At 38.2% G+C, this 22217-nt stretch overlaps 1 protein-coding gene across 1 annotated transcript in view; it reads right to left on the bottom strand.

Moving 5' to 3' along the window:
- The window catches only part of Schip1 (Schwannomin interacting protein 1), a 310208-nt gene that overhangs the window by 200940 nt on the left and 87051 nt on the right, over positions 1 to 22217 (bottom strand). The window contains exons 3-5 of the mRNA XM_083118304.1: positions 14106 to 14195; positions 8805 to 9019; positions 3427 to 4701 (exon numbers count right to left, since the gene is read on the bottom strand). Of these exons, the coding sequence (XP_082974430.1) occupies positions 3427 to 4701; positions 8805 to 9019; positions 14106 to 14195 (1580 nt within the window). The remainder of the gene's footprint in view (positions 1 to 3426; positions 4702 to 8804; positions 9020 to 14105; positions 14196 to 22217) is intronic.

Raw genomic sequence — 22217 nt, 5'->3', positions numbered from 1 at the left:
AACTGTATTTTTGAATGGCAGAAAATGAATGATAAATGTATTCCGAAGATACATGCGTAACTTTCATGTACAATATATGTTTTACACATATGCAACATGGAGCGACATAAAATACGCAACAAGCTAACACTAAATTGTGTACGTATTCAAAGCTTATTCAATACAAATATACAAAGATCAAATTTTTGCAATTGAAAGCAATATTGATTTAATAGGGCGCAAATAATTTCACTGGATGCCATGGCAGATCCCCGCCGCCTCTAGCTACGGCTCTGAACTTGACGAAAACGAGAAAAGCAGATAATGCGAGCGAAGCAAGTCAGAAAATTTTACAAAATGAATTTTTATTTGCATAAAATTTGAAATCGAAGGGGTTATTGCTCCTCTGTGCCCCCCCTCGCTACCCTAGACTTGACTTCTGTCGAAGGTTGGGGGAGAAATGGCCCCCCTGTAGTTGCGTCACTGTATAATACCTACATATTTAAGCAATACTGTTTACTTTAGATACTTTAGGCTCACTGCCATTGTTCGTCAACCTTATTCTGCACAGTTTGTCAGCTCAACTAACCTTGTATTAATGCCATCCAAACCGATTCTAAAGGCATAAGAGGTGGTGTTTGATTGCAATCCTATCGCCGCCATGACCCACAGGTAGGTAGAAAAACTATACATAATAACCAAAACTAAAAATCAGTAACAAGTCAATCAAACGATGCGACCTCCCATTTTTGTGTGAAGATATATAGAATTAGTATAAAATTTTGTCCGCCCCCCCAAAAAATCTCATGACGCAGACAAGTCATGAACACCCCCCCCCCCTGTGCGCACCCCTGACTTCCATGCTACTTCCAGCCGGCGTGCACTTCCGGCACGCGATGCGATGTTCTTCTGTCAGTTGAAGTAATTGGTTGAAGTAGGTGCGGCCATCTTACGATGACCAATTTAAGCTCCGCCCACTGGATTCCAAACCAAGGCTTTGAGTGATACAATGCAGAGGCCTGGGTCAAACAACTTCAATGAAGCAATATTGAGTGATGTGTCTATATAACATGCACTATATTTCTACAGAAAATATTGCACAGCTGTCATTTGAACAACCAATAGGATTTCTCGCAAATCACATGTATTTGTTTCCACTAACTTCATTATTATAGCGGACAGAGAATAGCAAGCTCTGGGATGATTTCAGATGTAGAAGATCGTAGTATTTCTATGATATTTATATTTTTTTCGAAAACCTCTACACCGCAAGGTAGAAGAGGACGAATTAAGTAAGTTAATACTGTTCATTTTTTAAAAAATGGAATTTGTTTACAAAGCCCCCCTGATAACCCGTGAGCCCCCCCTGAAATCAATTCTAGCTACGGGCCTGACTACAGAATGCAAAAGTTCTGGTAAGTGGAATCACGATCAGAGCACTTCATATTTTGTCAAATCTAACATAAATGGTCCTTGTGTGTTCGTATTGAGTTCCCTTAGAGTGCACGTGCAAACAGAACGCAAAACGTCAATTGACACATATATGTTTACTCCAATAACACCTTAATGCACATAAATTGCAAATGATGCACTTTTTGACGAGTCAAAATACACACAGAAATATTGGTTTGATCAGCTGTGTTCCGTGTCATGCACTAAAAATGTATCAATTGGGAAGATCATTGATTGATTGAGTATATTTTACTTCGTTTTGTGCCTCTTGGCTAATTTGCGAAGATGGGGATGAGTGATGAAATAATGAAATTGATGAATAGACATTCACAAACAACCAAGCCCAAGCGGGATTCGAACCCGGGACCCTTGGCGTTGCAGCGCGATGTGCTAATCACTTTTTCATTTTCTTTCTTTAATTTCAGAAACAACATACAATCATATTTGACTGGAAATCACATATATATGACTACAATTTTAGCATGTTAACATTTACTAAGAACTGTCAAAAAGTTACTAAATAAAGTTTTCCTCTTATTTTCACTATTTTGATAATATTCGTGTTTTATATACTGCAAGAATTGCTCATGAAAATCCATTTCCTTATATTTGCATACAAACCATATATAATGACCAAAAATCCACTGCACACTTTTCAATTTAGTCTCAGGATAGTAATGAAAGTTAGGTAACAATAGAAACTGTACGTTAATGCAATGAGGCGGCAATCGACACATTTTGCCTACGAGGACACATAAATATTTCCAAGTTTCTCTAGTTCTTATACATTCACTTAACCAATGTTGTATCGTCCCCTCACATTTACAATGAATACACAAGTTATCTATCATCGGATAAACCACTCGGCCACAGGGTCCGGCTTGGGAAGATCAGACAAGATCATTTCAAAGATAAAGACATTTCACTTTTAATGCAATTATTGACACAGCTAAATGTGTAATTTTGTTATATTTGAAATTATCTTGTCTGATATTCCCAACTGATACATTTTTAGTGCATCACACGTCACAACAGCTGATCAAACCATTTTATGTATTTGTGTATGTATTTTGACACACCAAAAAGTGCATCAGATGCAGTTTATGCATGTTAACGTGTTATTGGAGTCAACATATGTATATGTATCAATTGACATGTTTTGGGTTCGGGTGTGTTGTAATGTCAAGTGGAAGTGTTTTTCGGAAGAACTTGGTGCTAAGCCCCTATATTTTATAATCTTATCATCAATGTTAATGCTTGCACAGATTCAACTTATGTAGATGTCACTCAGCTTTGAGTACTATTTCTCAAATGGGTACTGTGTGCAGTCTTTGTTTTAACATAGGATAGAATAGTTCTTATCGCTAAACAAGGGCTGAAGCATCCAAAAACGAGGCGTGTCAGAAAAGTGAAGTTACAATCGATATATATCTTAGGGAAAATATGTACGGCACAAGTTGACAACACTGACAGTAACCTTGATCCTTACTCTTTCCAATAGCTTTCATTTGCAGTGCTGTGCCGAGTCTTGTGTGAGTCACACGTGCTGGAAATGGCTGCGGCGATAAAGAATCCTACCAAATGCGAAGTGTGGGCTGTGATATGGTTTCTCCAGGAAGAGGAGAATGACAAGCAGACATTCATCGTCAAATTGCGGCAGTTTTTGGGAAGATTACGAATCGTCAAAATAGTGTCGTGCCTTTGTTGACTATGAATGTCCACACTTCGCATTTGGCGGGATTCTTTATCGCGGCAGCCATTTCCAGCACGTGTGACACACAAGGCTCAGCACAGCGCTGCAAATGAACGCTACTGGAAAGAGTAAGGATCAAGGTTACTGTCAGTGTTGTCAACTTATGCATTACATATTTTTCCTAAGTTATATATCCGTTGTGCCTTTACTTTCCTGACACGCCTCGTACATAAACATGGCAGGAAGAAACTACAATTTAAAAATAACATTAGCTAAAACGAAGACTTAAATCTAGAACTTACCCATGAATTCTGGAGATATCTGCTTCTTTTCCCTTGCGGCCGGAACAGACCTTCTGTTCACCAAATAATCGCGACTGCGGGTCGAGGGACTGTACTCCCTCCGGAAAACCTGCCCGGAATTGTCTTTTATCCTCCGGTCACCGGAAAGGGGACTAGACGACACGGATTTCCCGAGCGGCTTGTGATGATGGTGATGGTTGTTGGAAGATGAGACGCCGCCGTTCGGCGAGGGAGGAAACTCCTTCACGACACTCGCGGGCGGGTCGCTGAACTTCACGCTGTAGTTTATCTCCATCTTTTCCTTCTTGCGGGGCACAACCTCCTCCCCGCCACTGTCCACCGCGCACTCTTTCTTCTGGGAGTTCTGTTCCTTGCTGAACTTCTCCGTTGCCGCTTCGTCCTCTTCCTTCTCTTCTTCCTTGTCCGGTTTGTTCGAGTCCATTTTATTGCTGTTCATCTCCTCGTTATTGGACACACTCGAGCACAACACATCGTTCATCTTCTTCTCGCGAGCCACTGCCGACAGACACTTCTCGTCTTCCTCGACGCACTCCTCCTTCTCCTCGTATTTGTACTTGTTCTCTTTCGCCTCGTAGAGCTCCGTTTGCAGCACGCACTTGTCCACCAGCACCTTCTCCGGCAGCTCCTCCTTGGCGCCAGAGAGGAACGCGTCCGCCATCTTGAGTTTCGTGTCTGCCATCTTGGTTGCTAGCGCCACCGTTGCCAGGTCATTGTTGCGGTCCACGAGATTCTTGTTGAAGTCGTCCCCCTCGGGACGGGGCTCCGCGGGAGGAACCTCTTCGGCTTCGTCGACGATATTGTCGTTGTCGTCGTTCGTCGCGACGACGTCCTCCTCTTCCTCGGAGACGTTGACGTCCTTCTCGACGGTGGCGGTCTCCGAAAGATCTACTGGAATGTTGAACTTGGATTTGTCGTAGAAAGTCTTCTGGAAATTTTCCACAGAGTCCAGCTGGTTCACACTGTCAATCTCGGGGTTGTTGTTGCAAGGGTCCGGAGTGTGACTCTCGGGGAGGTCCTCGACTTCGTCGTCGTCGTCCTCCTCGTCGCTGTCCTGGTGCAGCTGGTCTGCAAGGTGCTGGAAGCCTGGGTAGTTGGGGTTGATGATCCCCCTCGGGAGCAACTGCAGCTTCCGGCAGTTAAGGTTGTGGTCTGGTCCGTCTGAAAACGAGTCTGAGTCGCTGTCTTCCTGGCTGAAGCAGCGATACTCGTCCCCCTGCGGCGAAACGTCTAGAGAGCTCGAACTCTGTTGACCGTCTGTGGAAGAAAGTACAATAAGATGTGATTATTCGAGCCATATGTGACATTACATTGAATATAGCTTAGTCTTAAGGCTTGACTGGACCTATGGCCGATGCCAGGTTTTTCGAATTTTCCTCGCTTTTGAAAAAAACAGCTAGAATATTCCAAAAGTTCGATATTGCTGTTACAACCATTTTCCCTCGTCTTCTTTTAAGGGAACCAAACGCAACAAGCCTAACCTAACCACCACAGATTATTACTACCCCAAAAAGCTACCAGCCAATGGCAATGCTTAAAACATTTGTAGCAGCAATCACTACCATTCCAATATCTGAAAAATTACATATACTTAGAATTCCTTCTAATACATTCACATGATTCTTCTTCTTCTTTTATATGACCCTCTCAATATCATGTTGACCTTGGTCAGCGTTTCTGTTATTGCGATACTTTCGGTTCCGGTAGATTGCGAGGACTTTTTATATTTCAATCCTACATTTTCGTTCATACCCGTATAGAAGCCAAATAAATTGAGGAGATAATTATGATAAAAGGAAACGGAGTGATATGGGGATTGGAATTTTCAATTGTTGCATTCCTTTGTAGTGTGTGATTCGTTGTGATAAAATTGGGAATTAGAAGAATAAATGTTGCGCGTTACGGTTTTCATTAGCACATTTGCATTTATATGAATCTTCGGGTGAACTGTCACACACTCGGCGGTGAGGGTCATGAAGAAAAAAAAGAAGAAGAAGAAGTCTTCCTGTGATTTGCTTTCGCAATTGCCTAGATATTTGTAATAGTCTTGTATGAGGAAAATGCGAAAACACCTGCCCTGGCGTTGGTCAAAGGTCCAGCCCAGCCTTGTCCAAACATCTACACACCATTTTATTACTTTACTTGCTCTTACTTAAAGTAAGCTCTAAGTAAAGTTTCTATTTATAAGTTTACTCATTACAAAGTATAATACAGGGCATACACTCGAGCGGAACTGACATCAAATGCAAGCTCGCCCACTGAGGTGGAAACGGGGTGAAGCAAAGTTCTTTCCTTGGAGAAACCTCGAGACTTTTGTAGATGAAAAGTTCTCTCCGTTGTTTCGCCTCCGCTCCAATTGGCTTGATGGCAGAATTTTTAACCTCCTCACTTCCCGTGTGTCTTTGGGAAGTCATTGTGACGTATTGTTGATGTTAGTTGCAGCCATGATTTGAAAGCAACTACTGCTCCGCCTGTACTTTCGAAAATGTAAACATATCGAATGCAACCTATTCTTTCACACTTCCGCCTGTGTTCTCTTTGCAGATCGATTCTCCCCGATGGCGCAGTGGTAGCGTCGTTGCTTTGTAATCAAGGGGTCCAGGGTTCGATACCCGGTGGGGGCACATCGTGGTTCGGATCTCACTTTAAACTGTAGGTCCAGTCTCAATTAGCCTTACTGTGCATAATAAAAACCTCAAATCAATCAATCAGAATAGAACACCCCGAGTACAATGATAGTACTTTCAGTACTTGTATGCCAAATTAAATTATAAATTACTACTTTGTCAAATATTTAACCAATACTTGAAACTTGGAACTGTCTCAAGTAGATCGGGGACCATCCCAACCTTTTATTTTTTATATAAAAAATATATTGTATTATGCAGATATTGTTTGACATTGTAATATTGTCTGTTTGTTAGTGGCAAGCCCTGCATTAATTCATATAACCTTAACGATTCGGAATGGTTATTTCCAGTGCCTGCCAAGTACATTTAGGTAGGGCATATTCAACCAGCATTCCCAAAAGCATTACATGAAAGATTGCTTTGCCACATGCCTGCACATTACATATTCCTGAAATTAGAGGCGCCACTGGCGACTTACTCGCATTAGGCGCACATTCTTGTGAATTGAAATATTGCATCAGTGTCAATGATCTAAAAAGCAAAAGTTGAATCCAGAATATCAACGGTGGAATACTTGATCTGGATGTCTCTAAATGTGCGAACATAAAAATGGGCCAGTTTCACTTAGAATCAGTGTTTGAATTGAGTGTGATTCCTCATGGACGTTTTTCCTTCTCTGTACTTTCCTTTCCCGGGTCTACATTCGTAAACTTCTTCGCAATCTGGGAAAGAATGTATCCTCTACGAACTATCTAGAGGACGGATTTCTAGGCATCAAAATCTGCTCAAATAGTCACTAAAATTTAGAGAAAACGCACAATAGTAGGCACATCATAGGTGTGAATTTCTAATATGAGACAATTGCAATTTTCTCTTGATTTACTGAAGATATATTATAAGTTAGTCGTCTGAAGGAAAAATTAAGGGGATCCCCAATTCTGCACCCCCAGCAATCTGATTGCGGGATAACATCAACAGGATGCCAGCAAATGAACTTTCCACAATTGAAAACACTACCTCCTCCTTTTCGGAACAATTTAAATATTAGATAGGTTATAACACAAAATATCTCAATTTGGGTATCACTGCTAAAACTCTTATAGGTTCATGAGAAGCATTGTCAAGAATCTGGAGGCTAAAACAAATCATCATAAAAATTGTGACAATATATAGGAAACATTGTACATTACAAAACTAAATTCAGAACCAAAAACTCAATATGCTGACCAAGGCAGAAATTTATTTTATTTGAAAACATAAACTAAACGTTCCGTTTCAACTTTCTAGCAAAGTCTTCTTCAGACTCTCTTTTCATTTGTATTTGGTACAGAGTCTGAAGAAGAACTTGCTAGAAGGTTGAAACGTAACGTTTAGTTTATGTTTTAAAATAAAAAATAAATGTCTGCCTTGGTCAGCATATTGAGTTGTTTGTTATCATGGAAACAAGGCTTAATGGTGTTATAAATTTATAACTTTAAGAACAAAAAATAAAAAAAAATAGTAAAATTTACTAAAACTACATCGACACTACTGAAGCTAATCTCGCTCGTGATAAAAATAAATTTTGCTTATTTATCAATAACCAAGAGACCAATGCAACCAACAAAATATGAAGATGACAATATCTGTCAATATATAGATTGGAATGGCATCAGTCATCAGACGTTTAATAATAATCCTTGGATAATTTCTTATGTATTTTTCTCACCGGAAATTGGCATTTTGGAAAAACTTTAACACTGCCTTCCGCCAGTTGTTAATTTGTAAAATTTTCTTTATGGGGTAAACTGATAATGAAAAATATCTCAATGGATGAGGCTTTATAATGCTGAAAACCCGTTGTAAATATCTCTGACGGTTTTCATGATATAAATTTTCAAATCTGGGTTGCGCGACTTCTGAAACTCTCTCTAGTAGTATGTTTTTCATGTTCTTTTTTGTTATTTTTGGATATGATGTGATCAAAACCATGCCTTTACCTCCCAGGCTTACCCCCGGGGTACTCATATTTTAAGAGGCTTGGTGAACCCCATACCCATCCATATGATTCCATGCGGGGGATAACTTTACTTTTTATACGTGTAGGGTGTTTCAAAAGTTGCGCAACCCTAACTTTGAATTATTATAACATATTTATACTGGGTTTATGGCACTATAAAGGCTCATTCATTGAGATATTTTTAAACTATTTTGATTATCAGCTTATTCCATGCAAGAAATATAGAAATACAGTAAAACCTTGTTAATCCGGACCCCGATAAACCGGACTTCGCTTAATCCGGACAGACAAAAGGAAAAAAAGGAAAAAAGGGAAAAAGGGAAAAAAGGGAAAAAGGGGAAAAAAGAGGGGAAGGGGGAAAAGGGGGGAAAGGGGAAAAAAGGGGGAAAAGGGAAAAAGGGAAAAAAGGCAGAATGCAAGGTTTTAAATGTGGCTAGAAGCACTGCATTGTCGTATTGCTTTACATTTTACTGTACTGTATAGTGTATTTAGGCCAATGCCCTTTAAATACACTATAATAAACGTGTTTTGTTGCTATAAACGGAGATTTAATAGATTTTCTACTGTTCTGTTAGGTTATTTCAGTTAATCCGGACTTTCGTTAAACCGATCAACTTATCCCCCCGGATTAACGAGGTTTTACTGTAAATTAATTGCTGAAGTTAGTTATTTTAAACTATTCTTTTACTTTTTAAAACAACAAGGAATCTATTCGTAGTTGCGATGGTTACCTTCGTAGTCCCCTAGGCTGTCATCTGGAGAGGAAACGGACATGAACTCTGAACCGTCTCCTGTCGAAGTCAAGGTCACACCCTCTTCCCTCCGCAGACTCGCGAAGTTGTTGTTGTTGTTCCCTCTGTTGAAGAGATCGATCACTTTTTCCTGGATGTCTGTTGTAGGAGTAGTGCTGTCTGTCGTTGTAACATAGTTGTTTGGCCATTGTGTGCTGGAAATATAAGGCGAAATTAGTCTCTAAGTAATAGCCGTAATTTAGGCACTTTTATTAAGAAAATATATGAAAAACCTACAACTACAGGGGGTTCGTCGTGCTGACCACACGTCACCCCGGAACTGGTTCGATAATATCACACCTCTCCAAAACTTGCCGTCGCTTAGAGAAAATTTAATATTATAAGAAAAAAAAACCGAAAGCATTTTGAAACTTTGCATATACGAGATCACAGTTGGTTATATATTTTTAATTAAATATGAATATAATAATAACAATAAAAGCAATTATTACAAGTAAGTATATTAAAAACTACAAGTATGTAGTAATGAAAACTTATATGACACCGAAATTGTATGCATGTTTAGGTAAATACAGGGTGATTCATAAGTCTTGGAAACATTTTAGAAACTGCAACTGACAGTGGTAATTCTGATGCCGATAAAACTACTCTGTCTTTTTAATTATTTTTTTTGTCCACACCTCACAATTGCTCCATGTGTCCAGCTTTGCTGATGTGGCAGATATCTGCATTTCGTCCCACATGCGTGTAGCTTATCACGATTGATGAGCGGCACAGCCTCGGTGATACCGACAAGAGTCTAAGACAGTATTCTTGACGAATCCCCAGAGGAAGAAGTCAAAGCTGACAAAGTTCTTGCGTATCCCAACACACAAGAAAGTCTTCTGAAGTTTACCTAGCGCCATATTGCTACGGCAAACCATGGCAACTAACTATGTGCTCGTGCAGTATCCTGCAAAAAGTGTCCTTCTATAGCAAACAGAATCAACAGTTAAAAGTTGTATAGCTAATCTCAAATGTTTCATGGACTTATGAACAACGCTGTGTATTGTGTAATAAATATTATTAATATATAGAAAACAGGATATAACTTATGCTACATTAAGTTATATATAACTTACGTACTATATAGTCAGTGGAGCCATGGTGGTATAATCAATACGGGTGGGTTATCTAAGGTCGGAATTTTTTCGGCCTTGTCCATACATAAGGCGGCTCTGGGGTTCACCAAGCCTCAAATTAAGGGTACCTGGGGGCAGTATAGGCGGCCGAAGCATGGTGCTAATCACATCATCTCCAAAATTGACGAAAAAAAATCAGTGCCTTCTTTTGGTAGGAAAGTTATTCGTACTCTTCAAGTTCGTTTTTTACTGTGTTCATCACAATAACTATCCCAAATATTGTGGTATGTTCATAAATAATCACATATAAAAAGGTGCTTGTCACCAGAAGGATTGTATATAGTTATAGTCAAATTTGGCCCCCAGTCTAGCAACGTCCCTCGAAAATATACTTAATTCAAGTGTTAATGTTCTAGAATGTTTCACTTATTTACAACTGATTTCTATCTCGTTTAATGAGAAATATATTAGGTCTTTTGTTCCGCAAAACAGCCACTTTTTGGAGAACCAATATTTTAATTACATTAACCTTTATGTCTCTCACCAACTCAACCTTCTTGTGCAAAAAAAACTTTATGTGGAACTTACCAAGCTATGAAATTGTGCAGATTTTGTCGTATTATAAACCTCTTGCATTAATTTATTAACATATTACTCTTTCTTATCAAACAATAACAAATTAAGGCATTGAATATTTATTGACAAAAAGCTGGGTACATAAGTTACTATCAGCTTGGCAATGGTCTACTGGCTCAAACATGAAGGTTTAGGTAAAGTCTCTGAGACGTAACTATTTCTATATTTCTACGAACAACACAGAGTTACATATTCCATAAATTTAAAAAAAATATATATGAGGAGATTTATTGAAACTACTAGATACATAATGTTAACGTTGCAGTTATTCCTAAAATATATTTTTCTAAAAATCAACACATTTCTTACATATGCATATCTGCGTTCAAGAAATAATTTCAAACTCTCCATAATCAGAAAAAATTCTTTATTATGCTATTGAATGTTCCTGCCATCTATTGGACATTGGTTGAAAAGTTATAAAATGTGACGTTTATTTATTCAAAAATTAATTTACGTATTTATACAAACTTTTTAAGCAATGAATTTTAAAATACTATTCATTAGAAGCATATATTTCCCACAATACTACGAATCCCTTCCCTTGAAGCAAAAAACATGGTATGTATTTATCTTTAGACAAGAAATTGCACTTCGTGTTAGAAACAACCATAGATGAGTTTGATGTGACGTCAGGATTCGCACAGCCGCCATGTTTGCGGCCAATTTTATTTGTTTGCAAGGAAATATCCACCATGTAGCGTTCGTTACATCTGCACCAACTGCCCGTTTGTTTTAAGTATATCACGAATGTTTGTGTGAGTATCTCCCGCTTCCGTGTGCTTACAAGAACTGGCCTCAATGATGGCTGCTCGAAGCCACAATCAACAGGTTGTGACGTAAGTGAAACGCCTATAGTTATTCCAGTGGGCTAATATGAATTCTGCAAAAATATTTATATTGACAAAATGTAGCAATATTCAATGTGGTATTTAATAAACTATGGTTAGCCGAACGATCATGAAAAACTTCGGATACACAGGTTAGGAAAATAGTAGAAGTAGTAAACATGGAGGCATGGGACACTCGCCTTCCTTACAAATTGTCTTGATACTCCGGTAAACTTGACGATACAAGATCAAATATTAATTGTAGTCTATGGACACAGCTGGAAAAGAATGGCTAAGAGAAGGAGGATAGACTGGACATAAACAGAAGAAGGAAGAAAAGTGGCAGGGGAGAATTGGAAGAGAAAGAAAACGAGGAAGAGAAAGAAAAAGAGAGAAGGTTTTGAATAAGGAGTATGGGAAGACCACAGAAAAGATATGCAAAGTGCTTAGGAAAGCGGGCATTAAACCTTACAGGAAGGGAGGGAGAAGCATCTTAAGACTAGCGAAGAATGCAAACAAGAAAAAGGAAAACAAAGAAGAGGAAGAGGAAGGGATTATCTACGAAGTGAAGTGTAAAGAATGTCAGAGTGTGTACATAGGAGAAACGAAAAAGAGGCTGAAAGACAGGTTGAAACAACATAGGGATAATGTACGACTTAAGAGAGAGAGAAATGCGATATTTAAACACACGAGAGAAACAGGACATGACATAGAGTGGAATGAGGCTAAGAAGATAGGAAGGGAGAAGAGAATACTAGTGAGAAAATGGAAGGAGTCCAAGGAAATAGAGAAGATAGGTGACGAAGACACAATGAACTGGAATGGGGGACTGAAGATAAACAAAGAATGGAAGTAGGTGTTAGAAAGATTTGAAAGGACAAGAGAGAAAGAGGAGAGAAGAAAGAAAGAAAAAGGAAATAGAGCGTGAGATAAAGAGTCCAACCACTTTCCAGATGAAAGAAAATGTTTAGCTACATCGCCCGTCAGGTGAAAGTACAGTTGACATGGGAAGGCCACCTGCTGAAATGTTCCAGGAAAACAACTTTCTAATAGTCTGGAGGAGAGTATTTTTTGTGTATATATATCGTCCTTTTTCGTACCTTGTTTCAGTTGTACTTGGTACAGGGTCTGAAGAAGACCTTGCTAGAAGGTTGAAACGTTACGTTTAGTTTATGTTTTATAATAATATAAATTTCTGCCTTGGTCAGCATATTGAGTTTTTCATAATTGTAGAAGTATAAAACTTAAACTTCTTGCTGAGGAATGCAATATATAGGGTGATTCAATAAAAGAGTGCAAAAAGGAAATAGGTGATGCGCCGTTGAACAATTTGAGATAGGGAACCTAGAGTCGGAGTAGCCAGTGTAACGCGATATGGGCTGAAACATGAACTTAACATCGCCCATAGGAATGACAAATGACATGTATGGACAGGTAGTGATATTGCTGAAGTGCAATGAGTAGCGACATTGATTTGTGGGTATGAGTTACTTGCGTGACATTTGGCAACTGTTGTCATAGCATTGACAAGCAGATGATAACAACGTACAATTATGTTCCTCGCACCAGTTGCTCAAAATGACGCCGACCAACCAGAATGCAAGCAACGCACTCTTTAAAATATCCCTGGCGACAATCCTGACAACTAATTCCATGTCTGTGTCCACTGGGGTCTCATAGACAAGCGGTTCCAGATATCCCCTGTTGTGGGTTGAGTTGATTCACACATGAAAAAATGCACACGCTGATTTTTTAGGATTATATTCTACCTGTCGTAAACTATACTGAAAACTAGCTGAAAACAAATGCTAAATAGTATATTAGTCGGCGATTGTCCTTTATATTATCCAGCTGCACAATTAGCACCGCGATTCGCTCCATGTTGCTTCTTCCACACTAACGGTTCTCTCTTCGCCTACGCAAACAGCTGAATCTTATGACCACAAACGCCATCTCTTGATAACAAAAATCAAAAATAATTAAACTCACAGATCGAAACCAAATAATGAAAACAAAAATAAATTACACACATTCCTATACATCGCCAGAGGAAAAATCTAGTAGATTCAGGTCGGATAACCTCGCAGGCCGGAGAATAGAATCTCTCTATCCAATCCAGCGAGCAGGAAAGACAACATCCAGATGATTGCGGACAACAAAATGAAGTGAGGCGGTTTTATGTATCTCGGTAAGCTGGCTCCTCCGATCTAATGTTTTGCCTATCTCAAATTGTTTAGTTGTAACCCCACTTATTTCCGGTTTCCTTTTTGCACGTTTTTACTGAATCACCCTGTATAATATTTATGCAATAATAAGCTTTGTGGCAGAGCGTTTAGTGCAGTGAACTAGAACACCAAATATTCTAGGTTCGATTCCTTGGTAAGGCTTGAACACGCATCTTCATTTATTTAATCAATCCCCTAATCATCTTCCTCGTCGCGATTTAGGTAGAAAAGCGAGGCAAAATGACCCAGAGAAAGGAAAAGAGGAGGACAATAATTCCTAATGAAACAGTGTGTATCCAGATTTTTTGACGGCCGAAGAAAGGTGCTAGCAGGCTGTGGCTTTAAAAGTAATTAAAAAGTAAAAGGAAATTTTTGTATTGAGAAAATATGAATATGCAAGTAGGGGCGCAACGATCCTACTTCCGGATCGACCCTCGTATTTAGAGTACGGTAAAACTGCGTCATTACCTGTGAATAACCGCAGACTTCGACTGTTGGTCGCCAGAGGGCTGGTTTCTGTTCCGATCTCTCTGCTCTCTGCTAAGAGCAACGTTGTGTCTATAAAGGAAGAAAAAGAAAGCCCATGTTAGAAAGAGAACCAGCTACATTACAGAGTCAGAGCATTAAATAAATGGTCATATTTCCGGACCTCTGATAATGTTGTTTTACACCTTCAAAATAAAATAACTCAGCGAAATCCTACGAAACCACCATGTCGTCACACTACTTGCAAAACGATATGAAGCTAAAACATATAATTCCACAATAAGATGTGACATGGAAACAACAATAAGGTGTAAGTTTATGTTTGTAACATTGTACAAAAACATGAGCTATTAATTGAATACAATTCAAGCATAATTAGAACCAAAGAAGGAAAGCAACATACTTTCTTCATGATATAAAACAATTGATGAATCAATATTGATACATGGAGCCATCTTGTGCTCCACTTTGTACATGAAGTTTCAATCTATTTACACATTGCTTTTTGTTAAACATTATTATGCATATTAATTATACATACTAGTGGCATATTTGCTCGAACGTTCGGTCAAAAAAGTTTACATATCGAACATTGACCATCATTTCATGTAATTAGTTTATTTCGAATCATTAACAAATTGCAAATGAATTGCTTGCATTGTGAGCTTTTTACGGGTCTTGGTAAACCTAGTTTTTCATTATTTTATATACTGAACAGTGCCCCTGCACTATGGTCTCTTAAGTTTTAGCCTCGTTTACCAAGAGAAAGAAAACTCTCGTTGCTCATCCTATTTTTGGCACCAATCTCCGCTACTGATCTTGTCATTAAAGGGAAATGATAAGTGAAATAATACAGTTTTGAATTGGCAGACGGCTTGTTACACCAAATTGCTACATCTATTACTACAATTACAAGTGTAGATGAAAGTCAGAGATGTAGCTACACACAAAACTAAATGCACCAAATCTACTTGATGCATGAGAACGCATTGGTTGATGCACTCAAGTGTGTTATTTGGCCTTGCCAAGAATCAGTTTACAGTTTGATGCATTTTTAATATCATTTGCAAAGGTAAGACCAAAGTACACATGATGCATAATGCAAGTGAGAGTTCCTTTTCATGTCGAGCTGCATTATAATGCATCAATTATGATGTACCTTCATGCATCTTTCTCGATGATGCTCTTAAAAATTTGGTCTGAGCTACACACTTCATTATTTTGTGGTTTTAGCTGATGCATTCACTTTTCTCTCTGTATAGTAAGTAAGAGTTAAGTTATTTCCGTAACATCCAAGGCTGTGATGCATTTGTAGCATGGAAGCGAGTCATAACTCTTCAAGCCTCCAATGAACAAGTTAGTAGTTGATGTCATCTCAGTCAAGCATCATTTGCTAGCCATCTTGCACGCTCCACACTGTTGGTAGGTTTGCTAGCTAGACTTAAGGAACACGTCAAGTATGGAATTTAGAATACAGGAATTAAAAGAAAGATGCAGAGAAGACAGAATAATATTATGGGAATAGTAATGTTCCAGGGCCTGGATTTTGACGACATTTCATCTTTTAACTGGTGCAACATAGACATTGCTAACTAGTACAGAAATCCTGAACACCCTCCTCAGGTTGATGAATTGTATTTTTTGGGGTCATTTTTTGGTCATTTTTAAAAATTTTGTGTCATTGCATGCTGAAACATGAGAAGTTCAACAATTTCTGTTTTTCCTGAATGTTATCTTGCGGTACTTACTCTGTGTTTAACTACCAGCGCAACAAAGCCTGTCTGAAAATCGCGAAATGCAACATTGTCGAGTTTCTTATTCACAGTCCGTACAACACACCAAGTTGAAGAAGCAATTGTTAAGTAGCTTGTTTCGGAATGATTGTGTAATACTCTGATATTTGTGAATTCTTCCCAATGTTATGGATTGTGATCCATAAAGTAAATGTACACTATAAATACAGTAAAAACTGCATATCCCGGAACCTCTATAAGAAGGAAACCTGTAAATACGGGGGAAAAAAAGTCCCCAGAACGGACTGATTTTATACCTTAAAATGACCTGCTTAAGGTGGAAACCTCCTTAACGCGGAAACTGAACACAATTTAAAGACCAACGAGATGTTTTTATTCTCAGTAAGACGGAAATTTCTTCCTTTATTTTTTTCGCTCGCAAGAAAACAATGCAATACTGTAAGTGGAACACGCCTCTGTTGCCACTCGCTTATCGGTAACATTGTCGATATGAAAGAATGCGCTACAATACTCATAGCTGTTACGATTCCGTTTCTTTCTCTTGTCTCTTACCCTCTTTCTCCACCTTTCTTTGTCTATTTCTCCTCTGTTCTTTCGTCATCTTTCTATTTTTCTTGTTATCTCTCTTTGTTTCTTTCTTCACTTTTATCTCAATCTTTCTTCACCTCTCTTATTCCATCTTTCAATCTTTCTCTTTCCCTCTATGCACATCGCGCTACGACGCCAGGGGTCCCGGGTTCGAAAAGATACATAAGTACGTACTGTACGTTCTTACAATACTGTAAAAAGTGTACCAACATGTTGTGTAGTTACATAATTGTAATCTCTGCTATGCTTATTGCGACTGTATCGCATTTTTATTAATGTACGTACATGCATTAGTACTCTACATTATAAGTAATGCGAGATGTAAATCTGTCTTTCCATTATTTCCTGCAGCGCTCTATACTGAATTTAAAGTCAACCCTGTATAAGAAGGAAAATTGTTAAGACGGAAAAGTTTGCTCGGAACCATCATGTTCCGGGATAGACAGGTTTACTGTATATATATTTTCAATAAGCAGATTGAGTTTTGTAGGAATTTTTGGGTCATTTTTCAAAGATTTCAGGCCATTTCACAGGATTTTTGTTGTCATTTTAAAGGTCATTTTTCAAAGATTTTTAGGTGCATCAAAATCCCGGCCCTGACTCACTTAATAATACAATTACCGCAGATGTTAGTTAACTAATTATAACTAAGCTATATCATAAAATCTAATGTCTCGTACTCAAGAGCCAATATGGATTTTGAGGGTTACAAAACTGTGCCCTTTAGCCAAAACCTCTGTTTAATTATGATTTTTAAAAGAACGTCAGATACAATGCGTATGCAGATGGTAAAATATGGCTCTCACTGCTACAAAAGAGGAACAACATTATTCGTTGGAGCTATATTCACTTCCGATATTCCATAGTAGTCATTTCATTTTGGGAGGTATGTTTTTTTATGTGCAAATTTATGTATGTTACCAGTCAGTAAACTAAACAATTGTCTTGTAGTTCTAAGCACTTAGAGCATTGGTTCTAACCTAGGTCATTAAAGCTTGCGATGACATTTACACGTAATGTTGAAAGAGTATATTTCAACGTGGATTGATTTAAATAACTTTAAATAAATAATTTACAGAATAATGTGCATAAAGATTTTGTATATATCAGAATCACTTTCGGTGAAAGTACATTCATCTTGTAATCATTAAATTATCTTTATTAGGCTCTAAGGAAGAAAAAAAAAGGAAACAAAATATAGAGGAAAATAACCAAATCAGGACCCCGCTCCCTAAGCCGGACCACCTTCCTGTTTCCGTAAGTAGGTGCTGCCGCGTGGTGGCAATGGGCGAAACACGTCAAGAATAACGAAAAGATTGTGTAGGGAAGGTATCAGCAGTAGTGTGCAAGTATCACGTGCTGTAGTCCGCCATGACCTGTTTCTGTCTGAATGAAAGTTTGTACATCGGTGCACAACAGTGGGAATTTTGCTAATTAAGAGAGAGAGAGAAGTACAATTTAGACAGTAGTAAGTATTGTACTTTCAAATCATGGTAATGGTTTGTTTGAAGATACGTGTGGTTTTACTGTATAAACAATAAGACTCCACGAGTAAAATGCCCTAAGTAGGACCCCTCAATGAATGCCTAACATTACAATTGTAATTGAAGCAAAGGGTCGTTACTCGTTAGTAGTCCTTTTACATATTGTTTAAGATGTTCAAGGGAAAAGGCAATGCAGGTGGGAGAAGGTGGGATGTCCAACAAATGGAAAGGGCGATGGACGCAATTAGGATATTGGTAGTCTATATGATATTACCTTTGTACATCTATATTCTTTATGCAAGCTCAATAAATGTAATTCATGTACTACATATCATATATTTACATTTCTTTGCGTCTTTTCCAATTTTTGGAACTTGTTAAAGGAGGGGTTTGACTTTGGCCATTTTTTCTCCGTTGTTACTTTTCGTCTCTTTTTAGAGAAATGCTTCCTGGCAAAGCATCATGCTCTTTAAAGTGGATTACGTTAGCAAACATATCAAAGAACCCATTTTATTAAATTTCTAATAGAAATAATATGCCATAATGACACCAGGGATGAAAAACACAACGGGGGTCCTGCTTTGGTCACTTTCCTCTATGTACTGATGGTATGAAGCTCAAACGAAAGGAAATGTAAACTGGAAACGCACGTAAATTTATCTTGAAATAAATTTCAATAATGTTTATGGGCAAGAAGAGCAAACATTTTGTGTAGAAAAATATACAAAATACTAATCATATTAAACCATAAATAGTGTCACCATCATTAAACTATAAACATGACAGCTGATATTTTGTAAAATATCATTAAAGAAATTGCCAAAATTCAGCTACAAAGACTAAAAAAATGTAAGTTACAATTATAGAGTACATCCAGAATGTTTTAGTTTCACTGGAATAAAAGTTACTGAAATTATTATAGTTTCATTAACACACAAATATTTCCATAGTAGGTTCATGTATACAGTATCAGAGACAGAGAAATGTATGTTTACATATATTGTTTATTTACTTTAATGAAACTGTTCCAATATTTTACATGGCCGTTTACTAGAAAAGCTTTTCTGTAAGAAAAAAAACATATCCATATGTATGGTGCCAAAAACCATACAAACAATTTTAAGCGTGGTTTAAAAAAAAATCGAATTAAATAAAAAATCCAATTAAAAAAACTCAATTTAAAAAAATAAAAATCATGATGTTTATTCACCCTGGTTTATTTACATCCTAAGAAAGCCCAAACTCATACACAGAAAGAGATCTAACACCGAAAACGTCATCAGGTTTATATTACGAAGTTCAAACTTTACGTCCATCTAACCTGCCAACAAGTTTCTTGTGAACACTTTATATATATCCTGCTGTTGTATCTGTTCGATGAGGTTGATCAGTTGCAGAATGGTGTCCTTAAATCCACAAGGCTGCATACTTTCCGACGTGGAAATCTTTGACGACAGGATCATTAACAGGCACGAATGATTTTTCAATTGTGTTTGTTACGTAGTTAGGAAATGTTATACCAGATGCTTTCAATTTGATATTCTTTGGGGCCTCCTCGTCGTCGCCTTGTAATTAAGGGGTCCCGGGTTCAATACCCGATGGGAGGCACATATTGGTTCAGATCCTACATTAAACTGTAGGTCTAGTCCCGATTAGCCTTTGTGTGCTTTAAGTGGACTTAAAACACCAACTCAAACAAAAATCATATTCTTTGATGGGGGGATACAAACATCCCTGGCAGGAATAAAAATAATTTTCTTTTGCCGGGGATATTTCTCTTTAGGGAGGAAATCCCTTGCATTGCTCCGTTAATTCGCGCACTGTCCCAGGGATAGAAAAGCGTCGTAAAATAACTGAAGCAGAAACAGGAAATAAGAATCACCGCTGTGTGTAATGTAATTTTTCGTTTTCGTTTACGTTAAGGTGGAATATCTGACAGGATCAAATTCTAACTGGGCTGTAAGAGGGTGACCGTTTCGGAAAGCAACCAAATATCAACCTCTCTTCTACGTGGTACACCCGGTGATAGAAATGTTGCAGGACAACGAGACCTCTGGCATCTGGACCTACGACCAGCAGGTCCAGTACAATCCTATGCAGGGCTGTGTTTATCTTCATGCGCCCGAGTGCCCCCTTTACACGCTCAGCTTTTAGCCTCGGGGTAAGGCTCTTCAGTCCTCTTTAGTTACGATAAGCAGCTGGGGCCCGTATAACGTCACGGGTTTGCAAATAACACAAGTGTTGACGCACCCAAAAAATTATAGCAATCAATACATTTCTAACTAACTTTTGTTCGTGACTGTACACCCAACGGCAAAAGAAACAGTAGGCGAATTGTACACCACAGTTTTAATTCGGTCTGTATTACACTTTGCGATGACAATGAATTGAAATGATGACGTCAATAAGCAGAGAACAATGCCTGCTTCCAACCAACATAGTTTCATTGCTTGAAACAACGTAGAATAAAGAAGCAATTAAAAAAGCGGTATACAATTTGCCTACCAATATATTTGCCGTTGAGTGTACAAATGGAATCCTTGAGCCATGACGTGTAATGGGAGCACAGGATGCGAACTGCTCGTTGACGTAATCGAATGACGTTGCTAAGGTTTATCATCTCCTTTGTCACAACTTTCCGACTCACTCGTGTTCAGGAATCTGGCAATTTCTTTCCCAAAAGGTTATGCAGTTTCCTGAAGAAACCCTAGTAAAAGTTCAAGGAGGATTTGAAAGAGAAAAGTATTTTTGGAGCTTCGAACAGGAGAACGGAGTCCGTGGACAGTGAAATACCAGAGGATCCTTGCAAGAAACAATTTTCAAGCACAAGGAACAAGTTCTTGCTCGTAGACAAAACAAGACAGTATGGTTGTTTATGGCACTGTCTTGTTGTTAAGTTTCGTCAGTTCTTTTCCCAGCGGGGCCACAATTACGTGCTGATCCAGTCCCGATTATCCTAAATGTGCATAAAACTAAATCAAAACAATAAGGAACAAACCTTGACAAGCAAGCATAGAATAGGAATTTCCTGTGCAGCGTTTTTTTTAGAACACTTTAAATAACGAAACAACATTCAAACACCTTCGGCTGACAGAGTTGCTGCAAAGATCAAAACTATTTAGTCAAGTAATTGGCATCGAAATGCTCGGGTTTCAAGGCAGATTTTATCGCTATCCCAAATTTTATAACACAGGCACATTCCTTTCTTACAACAAATTGTAGCCTACATGAATATTCCTTTAGAATGAAGAGACATCTCTTGGACTGAAAAGATATCGCTGTGAAAATTTCCTAAATTTCACACGGAAGACGCATTCCTGCAAGATTACAGGAATATGTATTGAATTGTATAATTTATACAGGAGGTTCTTTTGAACTGCTTTGAAAAAAAAAACTTTTCTTAATGGCAATGGTCGAGCGCTAATATCGAAGCACTCATATTATCACAATATGTACCGATACTAGTTCTTTCGTGATATTATTTTTGTTATAACTAGACCTCGAATTTTTAGGTTCCTAAAATAGGCTTTAAAAATCCTAAAATAGGTTCGAAACACCCTACAATAGGTTCGAAAACTCCTAAAATAGGTCCTAAAAATTTTAAGTTATGCTCGAAAAATCCTGAAGTAGATTAAAAAAAAACTTTAAAATAGTTGAAAATTCCTGATTGATTGATTGATTTAGTGTTTTAAGTCCACTTTATGCACAGTAAGGCTAATCGGGACTGGATCTACAGTTTAAAGTGGGATCCGAACCACTATGTGCCTCCACCGGGTATCGAACCCGGGACCCCTTGATTACAAGGCAACCACGCTACCACTGCGCCATCAAGGAGGGCCTTGAAAATTCCTGAAAAAATGCTGATTAGGTATAGTCGCCGGCAATGAAAATGGGACACCTATATCCTGAAATACGCATTATCCAGCATAACGTTATGTGTGTTGCCTAACCTTACGGTGATGGAAGAACTTACCATTCGAAATTTGCTATTAAAATCCACTTTTCTCCGTATAGTTAGGCAAAAATCTTTTTCATGTTATCCACAGTCAAACTCCGCAATTTTGTCTGCGATGATCATCTTGAATGTTGAAAATAATTTTTCAAGAAGAACATAGTCAGTGGTGCAAACTTTAATGCTTAAATGTTAGTTTGCAAGGCGCGAATGCCGCAAAGCACCGAAGTGACGCGAAAGTGAGCAAGACCACACAGATCAGAAGTTTGCACTTTGGACTGTAAAGGTAACAGTGACACCAGACATTTTGCTTTGT

This window comes from Lepisma saccharinum, chromosome 3, assembly GCF_977018435.1.
Source record: "Lepisma saccharinum chromosome 3, izLepSacc3.1, whole genome shotgun sequence".
Classification (NCBI taxonomy): Eukaryota; Metazoa; Arthropoda; class Insecta; order Zygentoma; family Lepismatidae; genus Lepisma; species Lepisma saccharinum.
This window is presented reverse-complemented; position numbering and strand designations above follow the sequence as displayed.